A 22,149-nucleotide genomic window follows, 5' to 3' on the forward strand; every position below is an offset into this window, starting at 1 on the left:
GGACAGAGTCTATCCAAGACAGGGTCTGGGACCATGTTAAAGTCCCCCGCCCAGATCATAGGGAAGCTACCCAAAGTTGCTACCTTGTGTAGGATCTCGTTAAGAGTTTGTATATCAGCTGGGGGTGGAAGATACACATTGATGAATATATACGTGACACCGTGTACTTGGCCTTTAAGGATCAAATATTTTCCCAGTCTATCCGTTATTACCTTATCAAATTTAAAACTAAGGGATTTCCTCACTAATATGGCCACTCCCCTAGAGTATGTGGAGTACCCAGTGTCGCTTTAGGGCCCTTACCCGTTGTCCCACCAGATGAGTCTACTGCAACATGATAAGGTCTGCCCCTGATTTCCTAAGCTGGCTTAATATCACAGACTGCTTAACTTTGTCATTCACTCCCCTAATGTTCCAGGACAAGAGCTTGAATTTAAGTTGTACCGCCATTGACATGTACAAGAAAAGAGATACACTTGAGAAGGAGGAGAGCACCCACTGCTCCCATCACATTGGTATTTAACTGCATCCGGTTCCACCTAACAAATTATGCCTAAGATGACCACTACCCCTTTCTATACGCTACTATTGTCCGAGGGTTGGTACTTTGTACTTCACGGAGCGAATCTCTGACTGTTGATTATTCTGTTTTGATACGTTTCTAAAGACCCTTTAAGATTTCTGAAGGGAATTGAATACTGCAGTTTCACGGGACTTAGTGAATACCGATGGACTAATTGTTGGGTACAGTTGTGAGCTCTCCCTCGATACAGATTTTTGGGGAATGATGTATCTCCTATTCTGTTTGTGGAGATTACCGGGTGGGGGGAAAGGTTGGGGATTTGTGGTTATATATGTTCTGTATGTTTGTCTTGGTATTTAACTGCAAAGTGGAACCGGATGCAGTTAAATACCAAGACAAACATACAGAACATATATAACCACAAATCCCCAACCTTTCCCCCCACCCGGTAATCGCCACAAACAGAATAGGAGATACATCATTCCCCAAAAAAACTGTATCGAGTGAGAGCTCACAACTGTACCCAACAATTAGTCCATCAGTATTCACTAAGTCCCGTGAAACTGCAGTATTCAATTCCCTTCAGAAATCTTAAAGGGTCTTTAGAAACGTATCAAAACAGAATAATCAACAGTCAGAGATTCGCTCCGTGAAGTACAAAGTACCAACCCTCGGACAATAGTAGCGTATAGAAAGGGGTAGTGGTCATCTTAGGCATAATTTGTTAGGGAATGAGAGATCCCCAGAGGCCCCTCAGTCACGGACAGGAAAAACTAACAGGGGAACCATCTCCAAGTAGTATGGGCCTAATCAGATCCAGGCACTGGGAACATCAAAGCAATTTACTCACAGCACCCTCCGGTCGGGATGGGCCTTCGTTCCATCAAGGCTGACGAGGAGGACTATCGTGCGGCCTAGGCGGGCTCCGCTGGTTTGCCCTAGGATGGGCGTCCAACCAATGTTGGACATTGCCGGGATGAACAAAGAGCTGCACTTTGCCGCCATCCGCAACCCGCAGCTTGGTCGGGAAAATCATGTTGTAGGAGATCCCCATATCCCGTAGGCGTCTCTTTACTCCAACAAAGGTATTTCGTTGGCGTTGCAGGGCAGCTGAATAATCCGGATAAAACGACACCCGAGCACCCTGGTAGTAGATGTCACCCTTGGTTCTAGCAGCTTTCAGAGCCGCGTCCCTGTCTCGGTAATTCAGCAATTTGATAAGGAAGGGTCTCGGAGGGGCACCAGGTGGCAGGGCTCTCGTGGGTACCCTATGGGCTCTTTCTGCCACGAACTGTTGTGAAAATATCTCATCTCCCAGCATCTCTTTCAGCCAGCGCTCAGCAAACAGTTCAGGAGACTGCCCCTCACTTCTTTCAGGCAAGCCTACCACCCTGATGTTGGAGCGCCTTTGACGATTTTCCATATCTTCCATGCGATCAGAGGCCTGATTCATCAGTTTGTGTAACTGGGTGATCTCATTAGGCAAGGGAGCAGTGCGATCCTCCACAGCCCCCACCCACTCCTCCAAGGCTCTTGTTCTTTCTCGAATGTTCTGGACATCATGCTTAAGTAGCGAGATTTCCACCTTCACTTCCTCTATCTTAGTGGTAAGGGCTGCTGTCAGTGTAGATTGGCAGGAAGAAATGGCAGCAAGCACATCCTGCATGGTAGGTTCCGTGGTGCCCTGTCCTCCTTCCTCCGTGTCTCGTGCACGATGCTGCTTAGAAGGGGAGATGCGGGCGCCATTTTGACATGCGCCATTATCCAGGGCCTCAGGCTCCAGCGCGGCCTCTGTAAGCGGTCCCGGGTCTTTCTTACCCGCCGCAGGTCTTGACGCCATCTTATGCGCTAATGGGGAGCCCGCGCTAGCAGCGTTGGCTATCCCCCTGGAGGCAGATTTCTCCGGAGAAGGAGAGGAAGCGGAGGATGTGCGGGCGCCATCTTGCTTAGAGCTTCTGGCGAACTGCTCCAATTTAGCAGCCGTGTCGGAGCGCACCCGCTGGCTGCTCTGTGTGTTCCGCCTCATCTGCGATACCTTGCGTGCTACAGCGTCCAGCGATCCAGTCAGACCACCGATTTTACGGATTTCGGGTCAGTTATGGGCTGTACAGGGTAAATGACAAGCGGAGCTCCTCTGCTGTGCGGCTTATCGGTTCGGCATGCGGCTCCGCCCCCCCTGATTCGGAAACTTTAATTGTCCATAGCCTGCTTGATACACAAATGACTCATCAAGTATTATGTGGGTGTCACTGGGGTTTCTTCTTGATCTAGACACATTAGCTGACAATAGGCTGCCCTATGTAAATCACTGTGCACAGCTGTGCATGAATCGACTAATGATGTTACTAAGATTCTTCCTGATATATTCATAGTAAATGACAATGGAATAAGACAATACAGTGGTTCCCAATCTATGGTTAGGATTTTAGAAGAGTTCCGATCTGTCCTTTAGATACAACTAGAAGTTCAGCTTGATGGTCATTTAGGGTGACATTTTGGTTGAAATATTTTTGCTGATCTAAATATTCTTGAAACCATGTGTGGATGACTGATACATCATACATCTCCTTTATCCATAACTTTGTTATGAGATAAATATGGATGCACCGAATCCAGGATTGCATATGCAAACTAGGGGCAGGGAGGGAAATTGCGTGACTTTTTGTCACAAAACAAGGAAGTAAAAAATGTTTTCCCCTTCCCACCCCTAATTTGCATATGCAAAATAAGATTCGGATTCTGTTTGATATTCGTCCGAATCTTTGCAAAGGATTCAGGGGTTCAGCCAAATCCAAAATAGTGGATTCGGTGCATCCCTAGAGACAAAGGACTCTGACCAAAGTTTAGACCATCAAGGAAAGGCCTGCACTGAAACAACAACATAGTAACTAAGGTTGAAAGAGGAACATGTCTATATAGAACAATCCAGAGGAAGGCAAAAAACCAGAAGCCTTTACAATTTTCCTCAAAAGGGGAAAAATCCAAAAATCCTTCCTGACTCCAAGATGGAAATCTAAATACAACTAGATCATTTAGGCTGACATTTGGGATAAAAACTTATTTTTTTTTTGCTGACATTCTTGAAACCATGTACGAATGACTGATACATCAAATATTTTCCTGTACCCATAACTACAGGACCCAGTTGTTCCAATGAAAAGACCACCAACGAAAGACCTGAACTAAAACAAAAACATAGTAACACATGTCTATATAAAACAATCCAGAGGAAGGCTAAAAAAAATCCCAAACATCAAAAGCTTTCCAATTTGCCTCAGAGAGGAGAAAAAATTCTTCCTGACTGATGTAATTCAGTCCAGTTTGTGGATTAACTTGGTACTAAGAGCTATTTTGATGTAATCATTGCTAAAATAATCATTGTGCTCAACTGTGCACTTGAACTGTCCTGAATCTGCTTTTTAATCCATCCACATCAAGGGTAATCAACAGATCATCATATCATATGTATAGATATTATGGAATATTAATTTTTTTGGAAGTCATACTCTTTTAAATATTTCATAATATCACAAATCAAACCTGCTTCTACAAGGCCATTGTGCATTAGGTCTCAATAAGCTCTCTTTAGAGCAGTGATCCCCAACCAGAAGCTCGTGAGCAACATGTTGCTCTTCAACCCCTTGGATGTTGCTCTCAGGGTCCTCAAAGCAGGTGCTTATTTTTGAATTCCAAGCTTGAAAGCAAGTTTTAATTGCATATAAACTAAGTATAGTGCCAAGTAGAGCCTCTTGTAGGCTGCCAGTCCACAAAGGGGCTACCAAACAGCCAATCACAGACCCTATTTGATGCCCCAAGGGACTTTTTCGTGCTTGTGTTGCTCCCCAACTCTTTTTACATTTGAATGTGGCTCACAGGTAAAAAAGGTTGGGGACCCCTGCTTTAGAGGTTGTCCAACCAGAGACAATAGAGGCAGTTTGCAGAGTTCTACATTATATAAACAGTTTGGACCTTCAAAGTCTGTTTTTGCAATGGGTCGAGTAATAAAGAATGGGGACCCAGCTATGGGGAGCACCATGGCACTTTTAGGCAGTCTCTTAAAGAACTGTTTTAATGGTGATTTTATCTACCCTTGTTTTCCAGAAACACGTCTTTATTCTTAAATCTTGTGCATCTGTATTGCTCTATGTATTATTTAAAATACACAAATGATTTCTTTTCCTGGAACTTGCACAGTTTGCAACCATTCTTCAGAGTGATTCCACCTTGCTTTGTCAGCAGGTATTGTCTGTTGTAGCCTCCAACTTCCCAGCCTTGCAGCCTACTAAGCACTGAACAATAACAACAACATCGCTCTTAGTCTGCGGCTTATTGCTAGTGAAGGGCTGTTAAGATGTACATTTATTATATTATTTGTAGCTAAGGGAATAAAAATAACTAAGACCCACATGATTAGTAACCATTTAGGAGATGAGGCCAACTAAAATGATCATAGTCCATGTCACATTAATAAGAAGCTGTTTGCTCGATTAAATGGTAGACCGGATTTACCCAAAGCACCTCTAAATATACATTTCTTCAGAAAACCAACCGGAAGCTTAAAATGGGGATTTGTTTTTACATTTATTTACTTTTGGTCTATTGCAATGCATTTTAATATTAGAAATGCGATTTTTCAATGTATTTTTCAACCCATGGCTGAGGCTCAAATAGGTGCAAAATATGTTATAAAGGATTACAGCCTGGACCTGCCAATATGGAGTACCCACTGAGCACCAAAATAAAAGGGCATCGTATGACATACAGGTATGTCAACACTTTTACTGTATAGCAGAATTTAAATGCACAGTGGAAATTTACTTAGCGGGGAAAACTTTTATTCCGTTATTTTATGAAAATCTTGATGTATTTATCTGTAAATATTAACCAAAAAAAGCACTCTTTTGTGTTTCAGGGGGGCGTGTATTGTAGTTGTACTTTCCTATTAAAAAAAAAAGCAGAAATAAATAATGCAGAGAACTACAAGTATGTTTCCTTTATGTTTTGAAATTACAGGGTTGCATATGTATTTTTTTCTGATTCGGAATGGCATTTATGGAGATAAAACATCCAGCATAGCATAAATGCTATTCTTTGGTTTGATCTCTGAAATACACAATTCATTTTGTTTTATTGTTTCCTCCTTGCTTTTTTTCAATCTTTAATGAGGACCAGTGTAAACCAATACTACCACCGACAGTAAATGATGAAGGAATGAATAAAGAAAAATGTCACTGAATGTTTGTGGTGCAAATGTCTTATTTTCTTAGGGTAAGGCCACACTGGGCGTTTTGGGAAGATTTGGTTGCCTAATCGCCTCGTCTTTGCTACGACCAATCTCCCCAAATGCCTTTGATTATAGTTTTATGTCCAATGAGTTTGTCTTTCTTGAAATTCAACTTCAAATTTACTTTTACTTCTGAAGCCATCCCTCTTTGCATCCCCTATAGACAGTTCTTCTTTGACCTTGCATGGAGTCCAGATGGCAAGAAAGTATCCAAAATACATACATTCTTACATTACAATGTTTTCTTTGCATTACATTTTTTTTTTTTAAATTCCTACTAAAGACTAAATTATTTCACAGGCATACGAGGTGCAATCTGCATAGTGTACAGTTAGCAAGTTTGTTTTCCCAGCATGAAGCCCACAATGATTTCATTTTTTAATGAGATGTCCAGATTTTTAATGCTAAGACCTTGGTAGAGTGATCATATCAACTCATTCTCAAATACGGTCAAACAAATTTAGAATCCATTATACATGTGACGGTTGAGTACTGGAATGCAGCTGAGAAAGAAATGTTGTATTTGAACAAATGTTCAGAAAAATATGTATCCAATTAAAGTAATAATGCACTTTATGAGTGGTGTTTATATTGTCCTTAATAGGCAGTAGTTTATGCGGATCTAGAATAGAAAAGTAATTACTCTTCCGATTTACATTTGCACGTGGCAAATTGTTGTGTCAATTGCCAATAAAGCAGTGTGTCCCACGTCCATTGCACCAAAATGGACATAACTGCACTGGTGTTATGCCCCAAAGTGAATGAAAATTGTGTCTAGCATTATCAAAATTTGGATTGCATCGCTTCCCACCAAAACGGTGTTTGCAGCTGATTTACTGGGTGCAAAGGCTGGTGAGCCTATTGACACAATTCGCTGGAGGAATCCTGCCGCTATGACCAGTCCAGGGCACTATATTAAATGCTTTAGCAAAGTCTAAGTAAATCACATCCACTGCCATTCCAGAATCAAGGTCCCTGCTCACCTTCTCATAAAAAGAAATTAAGTTAGTCTGGCAATATCTATTGCAGATAAAACCATGCTGGCACAAACTCAATTGCAATGAAGTCTGGTATCTTATCCCTTAATACCCCTTTGAAAAGTTTTTCTACCACTGATGTCAGACTAACTGGCCTATAGTTGTGAGGGTGAGAACGGGATCCCTTATTGAATAGTGGCACCACATTAGCAATTAACTAGTCTCTTGGCATGGTGCCAAACCTCAATGAATCCTAAAAAATTAAGTAAAGCAGTTTGGCAATGTTTATCTTAACATGTTCTAGTCTCTTTTAAATTTCCACATGCGTGAACCATGTTGTATTACTAGAATTGGGACTATTAAAAAGGAAACCTTCATTAACTGGTTCCTCTTTTGTGTAGACAGACGAATAATAACAGTTCAGAATCTCTGCATTTTTCTATTCTCATCAACCAGCTGACCCCCTTCTGATATTAAGGGTCTCACCCCTTCCTGCTTAATTATTTTACTATTTACATATTTAGGGTGGCTTGATATTAGTGGATTCATTTCCTTAGAAATAATTAATCTTTTTTTTTATAATGGGAGACTGAAACAGATACATTCTGTTTAGGCTTATTATTAAGGAAATAACTGCATTATAGCATCAGGCATTCTAAAAATAAAATGTCAACCACCGTTTAATTCACTAATTAGGGGAACACATTTACACAATTATACCCTGAATTTATGAGCAGATTTACTGGCCCTGTAATTGACTTACAATTAAAGTGGAACTATTTTGACCTTTCCTAAATACATCAGTTACAGTAAATAAGGAAACAAAATAAGTAAAGCAAATGGTACAAAAAAAAAAAAAAGTTGAATCTGCCAACCAAAAATTATAGCTGTATGTATATGTATGGAGGCAAGTTTAAGTTGCCTAAAAATAGAACCTACTGTAGGCTTAGTCCACATAAGAGCTACCAAATGGCCAATAACAACAACAACAACACAAATCTTGCACCACCCAGGAAATTGTTTTATATTTGCGTTGCTTCCCAACTCTTTTTACATCTGAATGTTGCTCACTGGTAAAGAACGTTAGAGATCCCTGCTTCAGAGAATATAACCACAACGTGGGCCCTAGAGGCTATATTAATATGGTGTTGTAGGTACTGTGGTCTATGGAAAATTTCTAAGATAAGCTTAAAGATATGGCAGCACCCATTTAGGTGTATTGATACAAAATTAATGATCAGTGCACACAAAGAAGCAAGTTGTCTGAGTGCGATAGTTTATGGAAAGTATGTTAATGTTACATTTTGCTCATAATAAATGGCAGTAGAGAATCATAAATGGATACAGGAACATTGCATTTGTGAATGTTTTCTGCTCCATTTAATCATGCATTTGAACAATTTCATAACAACAGGAGAAGGAAGAAAATTAAGTAAATAGGATTTCCGAAGAGTTTAGCTGGGCTCTTAAGTGCTGAATATGTTCCTGTTAATGATAATGAAGTTATCTGCTCCATAAGCAGAACCTGTCTTTCTCTTTCTCTGTCCTCTGTCCAGCTTCACGGACAACCAACTGAATCCCCCACATACTGTGTGTGTGTGTGTGTGTGTGTATATATATATATATATATATATATATATATATATATATATATATATATATATATATATATATATATATATATATATATATATATATAAATCCAAAAGAATGAGGTGCACACTGGGAAACTTTTGTAAAGATAAAAAATCTAAATTTTTATTAAATACATGTTTAAAAGCCTATGGGTCTTGATAAAGGTCTTAGGAAAAGACCGAAACGTTGACCTGCTTTTAAACGTGTATTTAATAAAAATTTTGATTTTTTATCTTTACAAAAGTTTCCCAGTGTGCACCTCATTCTTTTGGATTTTTGTATGCAGCATCTGGATGGTAGCACCTGGGTCATGTGTTCACGTTTATTCATGTAGTGGTGTGCTGAACATATTGGACTATTTTTATATATATATATATATATATATATATATATATATATATATATATATATATATATATATATATATATATATATATATATATATATATATATATATATATATATATATATACAGTATATACTTACAGAGAGTACAATCAATGGAATACCCAAGTCTACACAATGTTTCTTAATTACAGTAAGCAACGCCGGGTTCACATTTTAATAGTAAATTGGAAGAATTGAACCACTACAATCTTAATGCTTCACCCTTCTCCCTTATGATAAAATGTTGATAGCACCAATCTTAGGACAGAGTTCATATACGCCTAGAGCAGGATTCCTGTTGTGTATTGCACCTATTCTATAAGAGACATTTTGCCCCTAGTGGATCATGTGCAGGATTGGACTGGCTTTCCAGAGTACCAAAATCCTGTTGTTCTTTCTCATTTCCATCACTGGTCTATATGACATGTATTCAATTTAGCACTACCTACATCTATTCAGATTCTCTGGAGGGCCCGATGAGGTTCAAGCTCTGACATCATCAAAGTGAAAGTCATTTAATTAAATGCCTTTTCATGCCTTTGCGCCATTCTTATTTTTGTTTCCTGTTCCTGGCTCCTTTATTCCTAGCTAGTGATGGGCAAATTTATTCGCCAGGCGCCGGCGTCAAAAAAAATTGACGCCAGCATCAAAAACGAGACGTAAATTTGCCTATCACTATTCCTAGCTCAATGATACGTGTGCTTCTGGGTCCTGCCTTCCTGTAACGAAGTCTTACCCCGGTGGGGGTCAGGGGGGACGCCCGCCACACTCCAAGCGGGGATGCCCGCCATGATGATCTGCGGCGGTTCCTAGGGTGCGCGCGGCACGCCTCCTTGCGTCTTAAAGGCGCTGGCGTATGACGTCAGCGCGCAATGGCGCGAAATTTAAAAGTTCTTAAAGGTACATTTTCTTTTATCACATTGCCCATTATAGGAGTTTGTTCTTGGTGCTTCCTGAGCTTTTGCTATTCCTGTTTTGAACCTGTTTGATTCTTGTTGTGACCCCTGCCTGGCTTTTGACTATTCTGACCTCTGGATCCTGACCCTTGCCTGAATACCGACTACCTCTTCTGCTTAACCCTCTGATTGACTTCCTGGTTTGACCCTTGCCTGCCTGACTACGTTTATTCTCTGCCTGCCTCGACCCGGCCTGATCTGACTACTCTATTGCCTAACGCCTTGTACTACGACCTTCTGCCCAAAGACTTTGCTCTACAGACTTACCCCTCTGCTTATCCAGAACCTCTCGCCTTGCACCTCTCGTTTAAGTCCTGGTGGCATCCAAGTAGCTGAGGGCTCCTCCCGAGGCCAAAGGTGGTCACATACAGGTGAAGCACGAGCAGAGACCAGGGTGCTTGGCATTTGTTCTAGTGTTGGGTGCCGACCGTTACACTTCCTTTCTGTCAGTTCCATCTTTGTTCTTGTTTGGAATTTAACAGGATTTTGGCTATTCTCTGCATAATCATTAACTGCCCCCATGTGCCTGGCCTGAATAAAGCCTCCCTTGCCCTTGTAGGTGCTCTTGGAACCTTGTTTTGTAAAATCTGACTACAATCAAGGAACAGCGGCAGCACTTGTTGATAAAAAGGGACCAAAGAGCATTTTGTGTCCAGAATCCTTGAGCACCCCTAAGTGGGATGCCCCAAGTGAATCTACAAGTATATCCTAGAGTAAACCTAGAGCAACTGAACTTGTTGAGTAATCATAAAAGACATTTCACTGCTCGTCCGAGCAGCTTCTTCAGTTTAGCACTTTAGAACAGTGATCCAGAACAAGTGGCTTGTGAGCAAAATATTGTTTACCAACCCCTTGAATGTTGCACCAGTGTCTTCAAAGCAGGTGCTTATTTTTGAATTCCTGGCCTAAAGGCAAGTTTTGGTTATATAAAAACCAGAGCCTCCTGTAGGCAAGTCCTCATAGATGTTTCCAATAGCCAGCCAGAAACCATATTTGTCACTCCGAGGAACATTCTGCAAGCCTGTGTTGTTCTCCCACTTTTTTACATTTGAATGGGGGACCCCCTCTCTAGCTTTACTTCTACTAGATATATCATGGCCTGGATGAATGAAAACCTTCATAGACACATCTATAAGTACTAATTGATAGAAATCTGGGCTAAACACGCAATATATGCACTATGTTGTTGTAGCCAACATCATTAACATTTTAAAGAGGAACTCCACAAAAACATAACTTAAGCTTTTTGAAAAGTAAACATAATTTCAAGCAACTTTGCAATATACATCAAATAAAAAATATACAGACTTTTCATGATTTTTAATGGTTTCTGACCTAGCCCCCTGCTCTCCTGCTGATCTGTCTGACTACTTTGCTGAGCTGGCTACCTACTGTTACTTTGTATCAACCGCCATCTGTCCTCAGCCTGCATCCTCCAAACCCCACAATTCCCTGCACACGTGATTTCAATAAGGAAAGGAACATCCCAGTGCAATGCATTGTGGGTTATGTAGTTTCTGCATGCTGTCTGTAAGCTGTGGAGAAGTTGTTACAATTTGTAACATCAGCGTTTATTCCCTCATTCCCTGTCAGGATTTCTAATGATGCAGAAAGATATTAAAGAGCTGGATTTCAGGCATAGAAAATGCCATTTATTCCTACTTTTTGAAGAAACAGGTAACTGTGATGGGGATATTAGGGGTTTCTGTGTTATGTTGGCCTCTTTATCAAATTTTGTTTTGGAAGCCAGAGTTCCCCTTTAACCATAAAATATTCCTACTCTTGAACTGTATTTCAAATTATTCCACGGCAGACAATTCCACGCCATCCGAGATAAATCATGCACTATCTTTTTTTAAATACCAGCAATCAAAAAAAATGGCAAAATAAGGTTGCATAGATGTAAATGATGACAGGAGTTAATAAGGGGTGCAAATAAACATTAGAAAATCACTGATGTTGAACATTAAGGATTAAATGCGAGGAAGGAATCTATTTTTCCAGTCCCTTCAAGAGCAAGAAAAATATCTCTGAACTATAACACAGCCAGCGGGGTGTAAACACTAAGTGCCTTTTAAATACAAATTAATAGGTATCATACATTAGGCCGCACACTGAACATTTAACATCAGCCCAGAGCACTTACCCATAACAGTGAGATCTGCAGAAAAACTGGTGTTTTCATTCTTGTAGGTAGCCACACACGTGTACGTCCCCGCGTCGTCATCTGTTACATTGGAAATGAGTAGATTGCTGCCTCCCAGCACAGAGTATTTCCTTGTCCTTCAATATAAAAAGGAGATAGATTCATGTTAGGGGCATTTTGCTCATTGGTGTGTTATCATGGCATTCTTTCCCCAAATTATTTTTAAAAACAGATAAATAAATAAAATGTCTTCTTGCACTTGATTCACAAAACATTTGATTCAGGAATAGTCTAATGGGCTTATTGTTCTTATTATATGAAGATTAAGGGGCTTATTTATCAAGGGGCAGATTTATCAACGGTCAAGGTGAATTTTCAATGAAAAAAAAATCATATTTCAAGCTATTTTTTGTGCACTTCTACTAGGGAATAGACCAAATTCTATTTGAATTTGAAAAAATTCAAAAAAAATTGAATATCGAAATTTATCATGTACTGTCTCTTTAAAAATTTGACTTCGATCATTCACCATCTAAAACCTGCCAAATTGCTGTTTTAGCCTATGGGGGACCTCCTAGAACCTTTTTGGACTCAATTGGTGGACTTTGAAAAATTTCAGTTTTTTTTTTTTTGGAAAAACTTTGAATCGAATTCGATCTAATGCGCTATTTCAATTGGAAATTCGACCCTTGATAAATATGCCCCCAAGGGTCGGATTTCAATTGAAAAAATTTCTAAATTAGAATTCAAAAAGACCAACCGAAATTAAAAAGGTCAAAGGTTTTTTTTTGATCGAATAGGTCCGTTTTTGATCGAATAGGTCCATATTCGGCCGAATGCGAGTCTTATGAACTGAAGGAATAGAGCATTCGATTGAATTTGATTCAAAGTTTTTCCAAAAAAAAACTTTCATTTTTCAAAGTCCACCAATTGACTCCAAATAGGTTCTAGGAGGTCCCCCATAGGCTAAAACAGCAATTCGTCAGGTTTTAGATGGCGAATGGTTGAAGTCGAATTTTTAAAGAGACAGTAAATGATAAATTTCGATATTCGAATTTTTTCAAATTCGAATAGAATTTGGTCTATTCCCTAGTCGAAGTACATAAAAAATAGCTCAACATTTGAATTTTTTTCATTTAAAAATTCACCTCGACCTTTGATATATCTGCCCCCAAGGCTCTTATTGGAAACAAGGAAAAAAAATATAGATGCTTTAAAAGTAGAAGTAATATACAGCCCTGTATATGTCATCTGAAGGTGGGGAATGGTGGCAAATAAGGCAGAGCAGAACTAAAGTCAGACGTTGCAACCCACTCGCCCACATCAACGATTCCCAGGCCTGGATATGTGAAGAGGCCACAAAGGCCCTGGGTCTAGGGCGACAGAATTTTAGGGATGGGATGCTGCCCAGTTGCATCAGAATGGGTTCCAAAGCACTGGAACATGCAAGAGATTTAATAAAATCTCCTGCACACTAATCCCTATGCTCTGGACGTGAATATAATGGGGTTAGCAGGGAGGCGAGAAGGGGAAATTGGGGGCCACAAGTGGTCCCAGCCTAGTGATGCCCTGTGTATAAATCTGGCCCTGACAATTCCTACTAACTAAATGCCTATGCATGTCATTCCAAATAGCTCTGCAGAGTTATTAATGTCAGCACCTGGCCTCGAGGAGCTCACAATCAAATTTTACTCCTACAGGTTCTAAAGTTTGATTTGTGCTATTTAACACAATGGTACATTTGCAGACTAGTGAGTAAAGTCAGTTGGAGAATATGCAAGCTCCAAGAAGACCAGACCCAATACTACAAGGCAACTCTTGGGTTGTGCTGCCATACCCCTCAGTAAGTAAAATGGTTGTCTTCAATAAATAATGCTTGTGTAATTCTAACTGACAAGAAAACCTGCCAGCACATATGATATCTTTATGTATATAAAATAAATAAAAAATAAATAAAATAAAAATCCTCCACTGTATAAAAAATGTAATTCTCTTATATTGTCTCGTGCTTTTCATGCCAAAGATCTCCTGTTTGGATAACAATGTTAGTGACAATGTTGTTGGTTATCGATCTGAACAGACAACAAAAGTACAAGGGTTTCAGATAATAGAACCTTCTTTTCTTTAGAGTCTTTGCATGAAAAGGGAAAAAAAATAAAGAACTTGAAACTGCAGGGATCAGGATATATATACAGAGCCATGGGATTGTTGATAACATCTGTATTTCCAGCTTTGATTCCATGCTGGTCACGAGGCTCCAAAGCAAAGTCAAAGCAGGTTTAAGATTAACCCTTCAGCTGTTTGTAACTACAATTCTCTGTTTCAAGAATTACATTTTATTATGCAGCGAAAGACCATTTGGATGAGTGAAATGTTTCCAAGATTATTCAGTAAGTGCCATTGCCTAGGCTCATTAATACTATTTCATACTCCTAATTCTAGGATTTAGAGGATGTTGAAAAGCTGTAGGCTCAAATATCTGCTTATAGTTGCTACTCATAGCTGGTATGGGACAACCCTCATGCACAAGTCTACTGAGTTAAAGGTATGAATGAGCTGTATTGCGCCATCCACTGATTAAGGATAGTAGAGCACAATAGCTTCAATATGTTATTGGGTTATTCCAGGTGCTTGTTGTCCACAAAAAACTTTCTTTATCTCTCAAAACTCTCTTGTCAACCTGGAAATAAGAGCCATGGCTTGACATGACTAGAAGCTTGGTCTACTGTATTTGGTCAAAGAAAAGATCAATCAAAGCTGCAACTAAAATCTATTTTTTCAAAATAGAAATTTGTAAAAATGACTGGAACGGTGCCATTTTTATTGCGATCAAGTTTTTGGAGGGGAATCTAACACAATCAAAGTTTGAATTTTTTATGTTACGCTGGCAATCATAAAAAGCAACTTGATCTACTTTAAATGCTTTTTATTCCTGAAATCTTGTTTTGAATTCAAATATTAATAAATTGACCTCCCCAAGAAAATAATCATTGCATTATATTAGCGTTTCATCCTCATAGGACATCAAATCATATTGCCTCCATACCAAGCGTTGCACAAGATTAATAAATGACCTCAATGTCATCAGCAAAATACTTATCCAGTCTTGGACATCTAACAGTTCAAAAGCCAGGAGGTATGGGTCAGCTTTGACCAATAGCAGCCGACCTTCAGCTGAGCAATTAAGTGAGACCTATAAGACTGGTTCACTGTCCTCCTGATGACACAAAGTCAACTGATGTCTCTGTTATTAGCCATTAGAAAACACCTGCCTGATTGGAACAGGTTCATCTTCCTGCATCCATACGATGGTTGGAGTTGGATACCCAGAAACAGCACATTCCAGAACCGTATCTTGTCCTTCGATAGCAACAACATTGGACGGCCGCTGAATAAAGACTTGCTGTCGGTGTAGCCCCGATTCTGCACATGAGAAAAGAGAAAACATAGTAATTAAATCAAATACAATTGTCTGTATTTCCCCCCTTTCCCTTTTGCTCCTTCGAAGAAAGAAATTAAAAGAACAGTGTGGGTTATATTCAAAGTAACGCTGGGGAAGGGATGCATTGTGCTTTTCTGGAGGTAGGAAAGAATTCAGTGTAATTAACTCAATAATTCTACTTTGTCTCTCTTTTGTGGCCTGTCTTATTTAAAGCATGTAAGAAAAGCTGGCACAAGTGCTCATGTGCTTATCTTGGTAGTGATCATTACATTGAGCCTGTCTGGATTTGGGTTGGGAGAGAGCAGATTAGGGTCCACAATATGTATCATATAGTCTAATGGTTCTCTCATTCAATACACTGTACAAGCACTGTACTTTGATCTTCCAATGGCTTCATAGCAACCAATGATCATATAGTTAGGCAGTGATCATGTGCCATTAGGTGATAAAATAATAAAAGACAAAACGTTGGCTCCAGTTCAAGTAAAGCTCAAGGTTAGTAGCAACCAATCCGCAGATAACATTTACTTGTTTCCTATATCAATTCATCACAGGTAGTTCCTCTGGGTTACCTGACCTGGAGAAAACTTTATACCTTCTAAAGCATGACCCCTTAAGACTGTTAAAAGTTAAACAGTAATGTAATAACTTACAGACATTTTTCTCCAGTTCCATTAAACCATGGCGGTATATCAGTTTGTCATTAGTTAACAGGTGCCTGATTACAAAATATTTATATTAATCACTAACACTACCAACCAATCATATATTCTCTTGCATCATTCAGATCTATTCAATGACTATATTATTAAGACCTTTAAAAAGATGGACTGTAACCATTAACCAATGGTAAGGTCTTGAGCAACATAGATTACTTTTTCTCCAGCATTTTATTTGCATATCACAAAAAGTCAAGAGAAAGAAAACATTCAGAGGGTTATTTATCAAAGGTCTAATTTTTTTATAACTTGTTTTTATTTGAAGTGACAAAGCAAAATCACAAGACATACTTTTACAGATTTCCATGAAGCAGATATCACAGTGATTATGATAATGATTAAGATGTCAATAATCTGTTAGTTTGGTGACTTCTGGGAGGTGCAGTATCGGGTTGTATTGATTCTTGTTGTAACACTGCTAGGTATTGGGATGATTCCATGATCAGAGGGTGGTTTTTGAGGGTTTCCATATCATACCATGGAATAAGAGGTTATTTAAGAAAAAACGTCAACGTCCAACATTCGATCAAACAGGAACGACCCGAAAATCCAAATTGAATTGAGTTTTCCTCCGAAAAAAAATTTGAATGTCAGGAAGGATATTAACATCTTCAAATGGTTCAACGGACCTCTGCCATTGACTTCTACATAAACTCGGCAGTTTAAGGTAGCAAGGTACCAAATTAGAACTGTTTCCAGGGTCAAGGTATTATACATCGCATATTCAAACTCAAATTGGAGTTGGTGATTTTAAATTTTAAATTGCGAGTTTTGAAATTTGAAATTGTGAGTCTCCTGCCCACCAGGGCATTTTATTAGCTTCCTAGTGTTAGTTTCTATAGATTATCACTTTGCATACCTGTGGAAACCACCCAGCTATAGACTAGAGGATCCACTCAAAGTTATAATACAGTGGCTCACAAGCAACAAGTTGCAATTACCCTTTGTGTGTTGATTTCAGTGGCCTAAAGACCAGGTGTACTGCCAAGTAGAGCATCCTGTAGGCTGCCAATCCACATAAAGGCTACCAAATAACTAATAGCAAACCCTTATTTGGCATCTACTGGGGACTTTTCTCATGCTTGTGTTGCCCTCCAACTCTTTTTACAATTGAATGTGACTCATGGGTAGAAAAAGGTTGGGGATGCCTCCTATAGATATTTATCAGGTTGGCAGGTTTGAAAATCAACCTTTGCATGGTGCATCAGTAGATGAGGAGCTGAAGAGGACTTCCTTTTGTTCTGCTGAATAATCAGAACAATGGGCCCCTCATACACTCTCCATCTGATAGGCTGCAGACTTTTGATGGTCATCAGTGGGCTTGGAAATACTTAATTCTTTTGCTCTTTGGATTCCACTCTGAAAATTAGGTCATCTAAGCACAGAGATCATTACTCTTTAAATGTATTTGTTGGGTTTTGAGTATGCATTACTCTTTTAGGATAAAGCCCAAGGAAAGAATGAAGTGTATGTATAAAAATCAAGTGAGATGAATTCTATTTTCACTTTGCAGTTTAATGATGAAACGGTGCTATGAATCTTAGGGATTGAATAACTAGTAGAAGGCCAGTGACTATAAGTTCATTTGTGAGATGGATTCCTTTGTGAAATGCTCAAAACAAAAACAAAAAAACAGACTTTCACAGTCATTTCTCTGCCTTTGGGATTAATGTAAATTGTTTGTCTCCTTTACGTGCATCTAGAGCTATCTGCACCAACATCAAATAACTGCCCACTGATCCAAGAGCCATTGTAAAGCAAAAAGCCAATGGTTAAATGCCAGGTCAAAAGCTAAAGTGGAAAATAATCATCGACAGACTCCAGGATGCTGAAGCGCTGTAACAATCTGAAGAAAATGTGAGGGCTGACAGCAAACTTGCTGCTGCAATATAACAAGCAATGGGCAAATTATTTGTTGATATTTAAAATCTCTAAAAAAAACAACAACAATCTGTTCATCAGTTTTAGCGGGTTATTTATCAAAATCCGAATTTATCTCATTATTTTATGAAATATACTCCGACCAAATCCGGAGGGGTTATTTCCCCTTATTTATTTATCAATACATTTTCCTGAAAAATTCCAGTTTGGGAAAAAAAACTGAAAAAAATGCATCCTCAGCAGAGATGATGGATTTTCGGATTCAGACTTTCTTCATCCTCGGGGTATTCTAAATCACAAAAAATTTAAAATTTTCAAGTTTTTGGCATTTGGACTTTAATAAAAAAACCCCCTTAATCTTTCCACACACTTCTGACCTAATAATGAGAATATGTTTCATAAACCTTACCCTATTTATACCCATAAATGCATCTTTTGTCTGCATAAAATGTATCCGGCGTAACCTGGTGTACTACTATAGGATAAATCCTGTAGCTACGTCTGTAAAACGTATAATACATTTGACTCTTCTTTGCATTAAAACTTTAAAAGAGCCAGTCTAGCTGCCTTTTCTAGAAGATTATTTTCTTTGAAGTTATTTCATTTTAAACATTAGATATTTTATTCCTGCGCACATAATTGGCTGTAAGTTTGTCATGAAAAAAAAAACACTTTTGGTGAAAAATGGAACATCAACTGACTGCAAGGGACAATGCAATCAACAACACATGATAAAAATGTGATGATAAGTTTATTTTGACTAGTGATGGGCGAATTTGTGCGTGAAATACGCGAAACGGCGAAAAAATTTGTGAAACTGCGCCGGTGTCTCATTTTTCATACCAGTGTCCATTTTTGACGCCACGTGCGTTTTTTTGGACGACGGCGCACATTCGCCAGTAAAATGTGCTGAATTTTGGCTGGGGAATTTTCGCTGCGGTTTCGCGCATTTATGTGCCGGCGGCGAATCGTGGGAATTCGCCGCAAATTCGCGCCTTCCAAATAAATTCTCCCATCACTAATTTTGACCCAATTAAGCATCATTAACCAATGGACATTATTCTCTATATTCCTCACAAAGAAAGATGAGAAGGTTGAAAAAATAAGAGATGACAGCTCTGCTTTCAAATACGCAAGTTTGGGTTACAGCTATTAAATGCTGTCCGTTCCAATCCTAGAATCTATCATATAAAACGACTGCTGAAAAGCTGTGGCTGGATCATTTCAGAACATCTTTTCATTATTAGGTATCATTCAGGATTGCTGGGCTAATGTGATCTGTCAAAGGAATTTGGAACCTTTATCTTGTTTTAGAGATTAAAAAGTTGGCTCTGTTAAAAAATATCAATCTCTCTGAGGAAGTGCGTAGCCATGAAACGCGTCAGACGCTTTTATTTTAATCAGATGTGCTAAAAAAATATACATTTTTTAATTGAAATCTTGCAATCAGCGGTTCTTGAGAGGTCCCGGCATGTGCTACTTAAATTAGTGACTGTTGACGATAACGTTCCATCTTAGCAACAGACTCAGGGCAGCGGCACCCGGGTCATAGTGCTGATTGGGTAAACTTTGTACAACTTGTATACGATAGCAGGTCTTTGGAGCGGGGCAGCTTCAAAATTCAAGCTCTGAGTTGGGGATGGGTTGCAACCGAACCACACAGTTCAATCTGTGAGAGGCCCGGTGATTTTAGATTTAAAATTTACACTGGATTTATGTCGGCCCTGAACATACTGGTTAAATAAGGGAAATCCTGAGTGCTGATAGTATTGGATTGTGCATTGTCAGGCTAATGTGCTTTGTCAGAGGAGGTTGGAACCTTCATCTTGCTTTAGAAATTAAAAAGTTGGCTAAGTTAAAAAATATCAATTAGTGTTAACCATTTTTTGTGATATTTAAGGAGAAAACATGAAGATCTACTAGAGTATTCGCTTTTCAGTGGCATTGTGAATGGTTCTGAGAGCAAAAGGTTAGTAAAGTAATCCCAATAGTAAGCTAGTATGTTGGGTACAGATGTCCCACCATGAGAAAAAGTCAATGTGATTGGCAAGCTGAGAGCAGGATGGGCACCCCTACAGATGGCTCGTGGCTTTATGGTCTTATCCTTAAAGGGATACTGTCATGGGAAAAAAACATTTTTTCAAAATGAATCAGTTAATAGTGCTGCTCCAGCAGAATTCTGCACTGAAATCCATTTCTCAAAAGAGCAAACTGATTTTTTTATATTCAATTTTGAAATCTGACATGGGGCTAGACATTTTGTCAATTTCTCAGCTGCCCCAAGTCATGTGACTTGTGCTCTGATAAACTTCAATCACTCTTTACTGCTGTACTGCAAGTTGGAGTGATATCACCCCTCCCCCCCCAGCAGCCAAACAAAAGAACAATGGGAAGGTAACCAGATAGCAGCTCCCTAACACAAGATAACAGCTGCCTGGTAGATCTAAGAACAACACTCAATAGTAAAAACCCATGTCCCACTGAGACACATTCAGTTACATTGAGAAGGAAAAACAGCAGCCTGCCAGAAAGCATTTCTCTCCTAAAGTTCAGGCATAAGTCACATGACCAGGGGCAGCTGGGAAATTGACAAAATGTCTAGCCCCATGTCAGATTTCAAAATTGAATATTAAAAAATCTGTTTGCTCTTTTGAGAAATGGATTTCAGTGCAGAATTCTGCTGGACCAGCACTATTAACTGATTCATTTTGAAAAAAAAAATTCCCATGACAGTATCCCTTTAATTAGGGCTTGTAATTCATTAGAAAAGTGTTAATCTAAACCTGAATTCTTTGTTTCATTCCGCTACTGTGCTGCTATTGATACACAGACCTTCAAATGTCCTATGAGTGCAGTTGTCCCCCCAGGACAGGAAACAGGATTTACTATGCCTCTTCTGCTCTCTCTATGAATTAATATTTTCCATTTAGGTAAATATAGAAAAATCAATGGGCAACACCAAGCAGGTCATTGAGCTTTTCACTATAGAGAATCTGTCAACTTACGGACAAAATCCACCGAAATGTGGACAACATGGATTAATTCTTCTTGAGAAATTGTCTCTATTTCTTTTTCTTAAAATCCCTAAAATATTGCAGCATGATTGTTTACTAGTGAGCCTTGTACAGGTATGGGACCTGTTATCCAGGACTCAGGACCTGGGGTTTTCCATATAACTGATCTTAGTGTAATTTGGATTTTTATAACTTAAGTCTACTAGAAAATCATGTAAACATGAAATAAACTCAATCGGCTGGTTTTGCCTCCAATTAGGATTAATTATATCTTAGTTGGGATCAAGTACAAGCTACTGTTTTATTATTACACAGAAAAAGGAAATCATTTTTAAAAACTTGGATTATTTGATGATAATGCAGTCTAGGGCAGACAGCCGTTCTGTAATTCAGAGCTTTCTGGATAACGGGTTTCTCAATAATGGATCACATACCTGTACTTAATTTATCAATGGGTTCCTTCAAACCTCAAGCTGTGATGGCATCATTTTTGTTTGAGAACAGGAGATGACCACTTGCTGTTGATCTGTTGGCCTTTATCCATTTGTACTTGGAAACTATTCATGGGACATTCAACATAAAACAAGAAACCTGATAGGTTTGTTCTGCCTCCAATAAGAATTGATTATGTCTTAGTTGAGATCAAGTACAAGCTACAATTTTATTATAACAGAGATAAAAGAAATACGTTTCAAAATTATTTTAAATTATATGATTATATTTTGGAGTCTATGGGAGAGGACCGTTCTGTAATTCGGAGCCTTATCCATAACGGGTTTCTGGATAACAGATCCCATATCTGTAATTGCAACTTTTTCTATTTCAGATGTAAATAAATGTTATACTGAGGGGGTTATTTATCAAAATCATCTGAATTTTTCTGATTTTTTAAATAAAAAAAGTCCGACAAACTAGAATCCACGATTTGACCTTATTTATTATTTAAAAGCACAAATTAATCAGTTCAGGGAAAAACCCATAAAAAACGTACAAAAAATTGTATCACATGATTTTTTCTGAGGTTTTTCCCAAACCGCTTGATTTTTTCTGGCTTTTTCCTGAAAAGTCCGGATTTTTACGATTTTTGCCGGAAATAGTCCGATTTTTGGGCTAATTCCAGCGCAGACCACAGAAACTTATATACAACCTTGGCAGGGCTGAGATGGCAGATTTTTGGATTCCGAC

General features: G+C 38.8%; 1 protein-coding gene across 1 annotated transcript in view; it reads right to left on the reverse strand.

The window, feature by feature from the left end:
* dcc.S (DCC netrin 1 receptor S homeolog) overlaps positions 1 to 22,149 on the reverse strand; it is a 479,548-nt gene that overhangs the window by 213,318 nt on the left and 244,081 nt on the right. The window contains exons 4-5 of the mRNA XM_018244588.2: positions 15,181 to 15,331; positions 11,909 to 12,045 (exon numbers count right to left, since the gene is read on the reverse strand). Coding sequence (XP_018100077.1) covers positions 11,909 to 12,045; positions 15,181 to 15,331 — 288 coding nt within the window. The remainder of the gene's footprint in view (positions 1 to 11,908; positions 12,046 to 15,180; positions 15,332 to 22,149) is intronic.

Source organism: Xenopus laevis, chromosome 1S (genome assembly GCF_017654675.1).
Source record: "Xenopus laevis strain J_2021 chromosome 1S, Xenopus_laevis_v10.1, whole genome shotgun sequence".
Lineage (NCBI taxonomy): Eukaryota > Metazoa > Chordata > Amphibia > Anura > Pipidae > Xenopus > Xenopus laevis.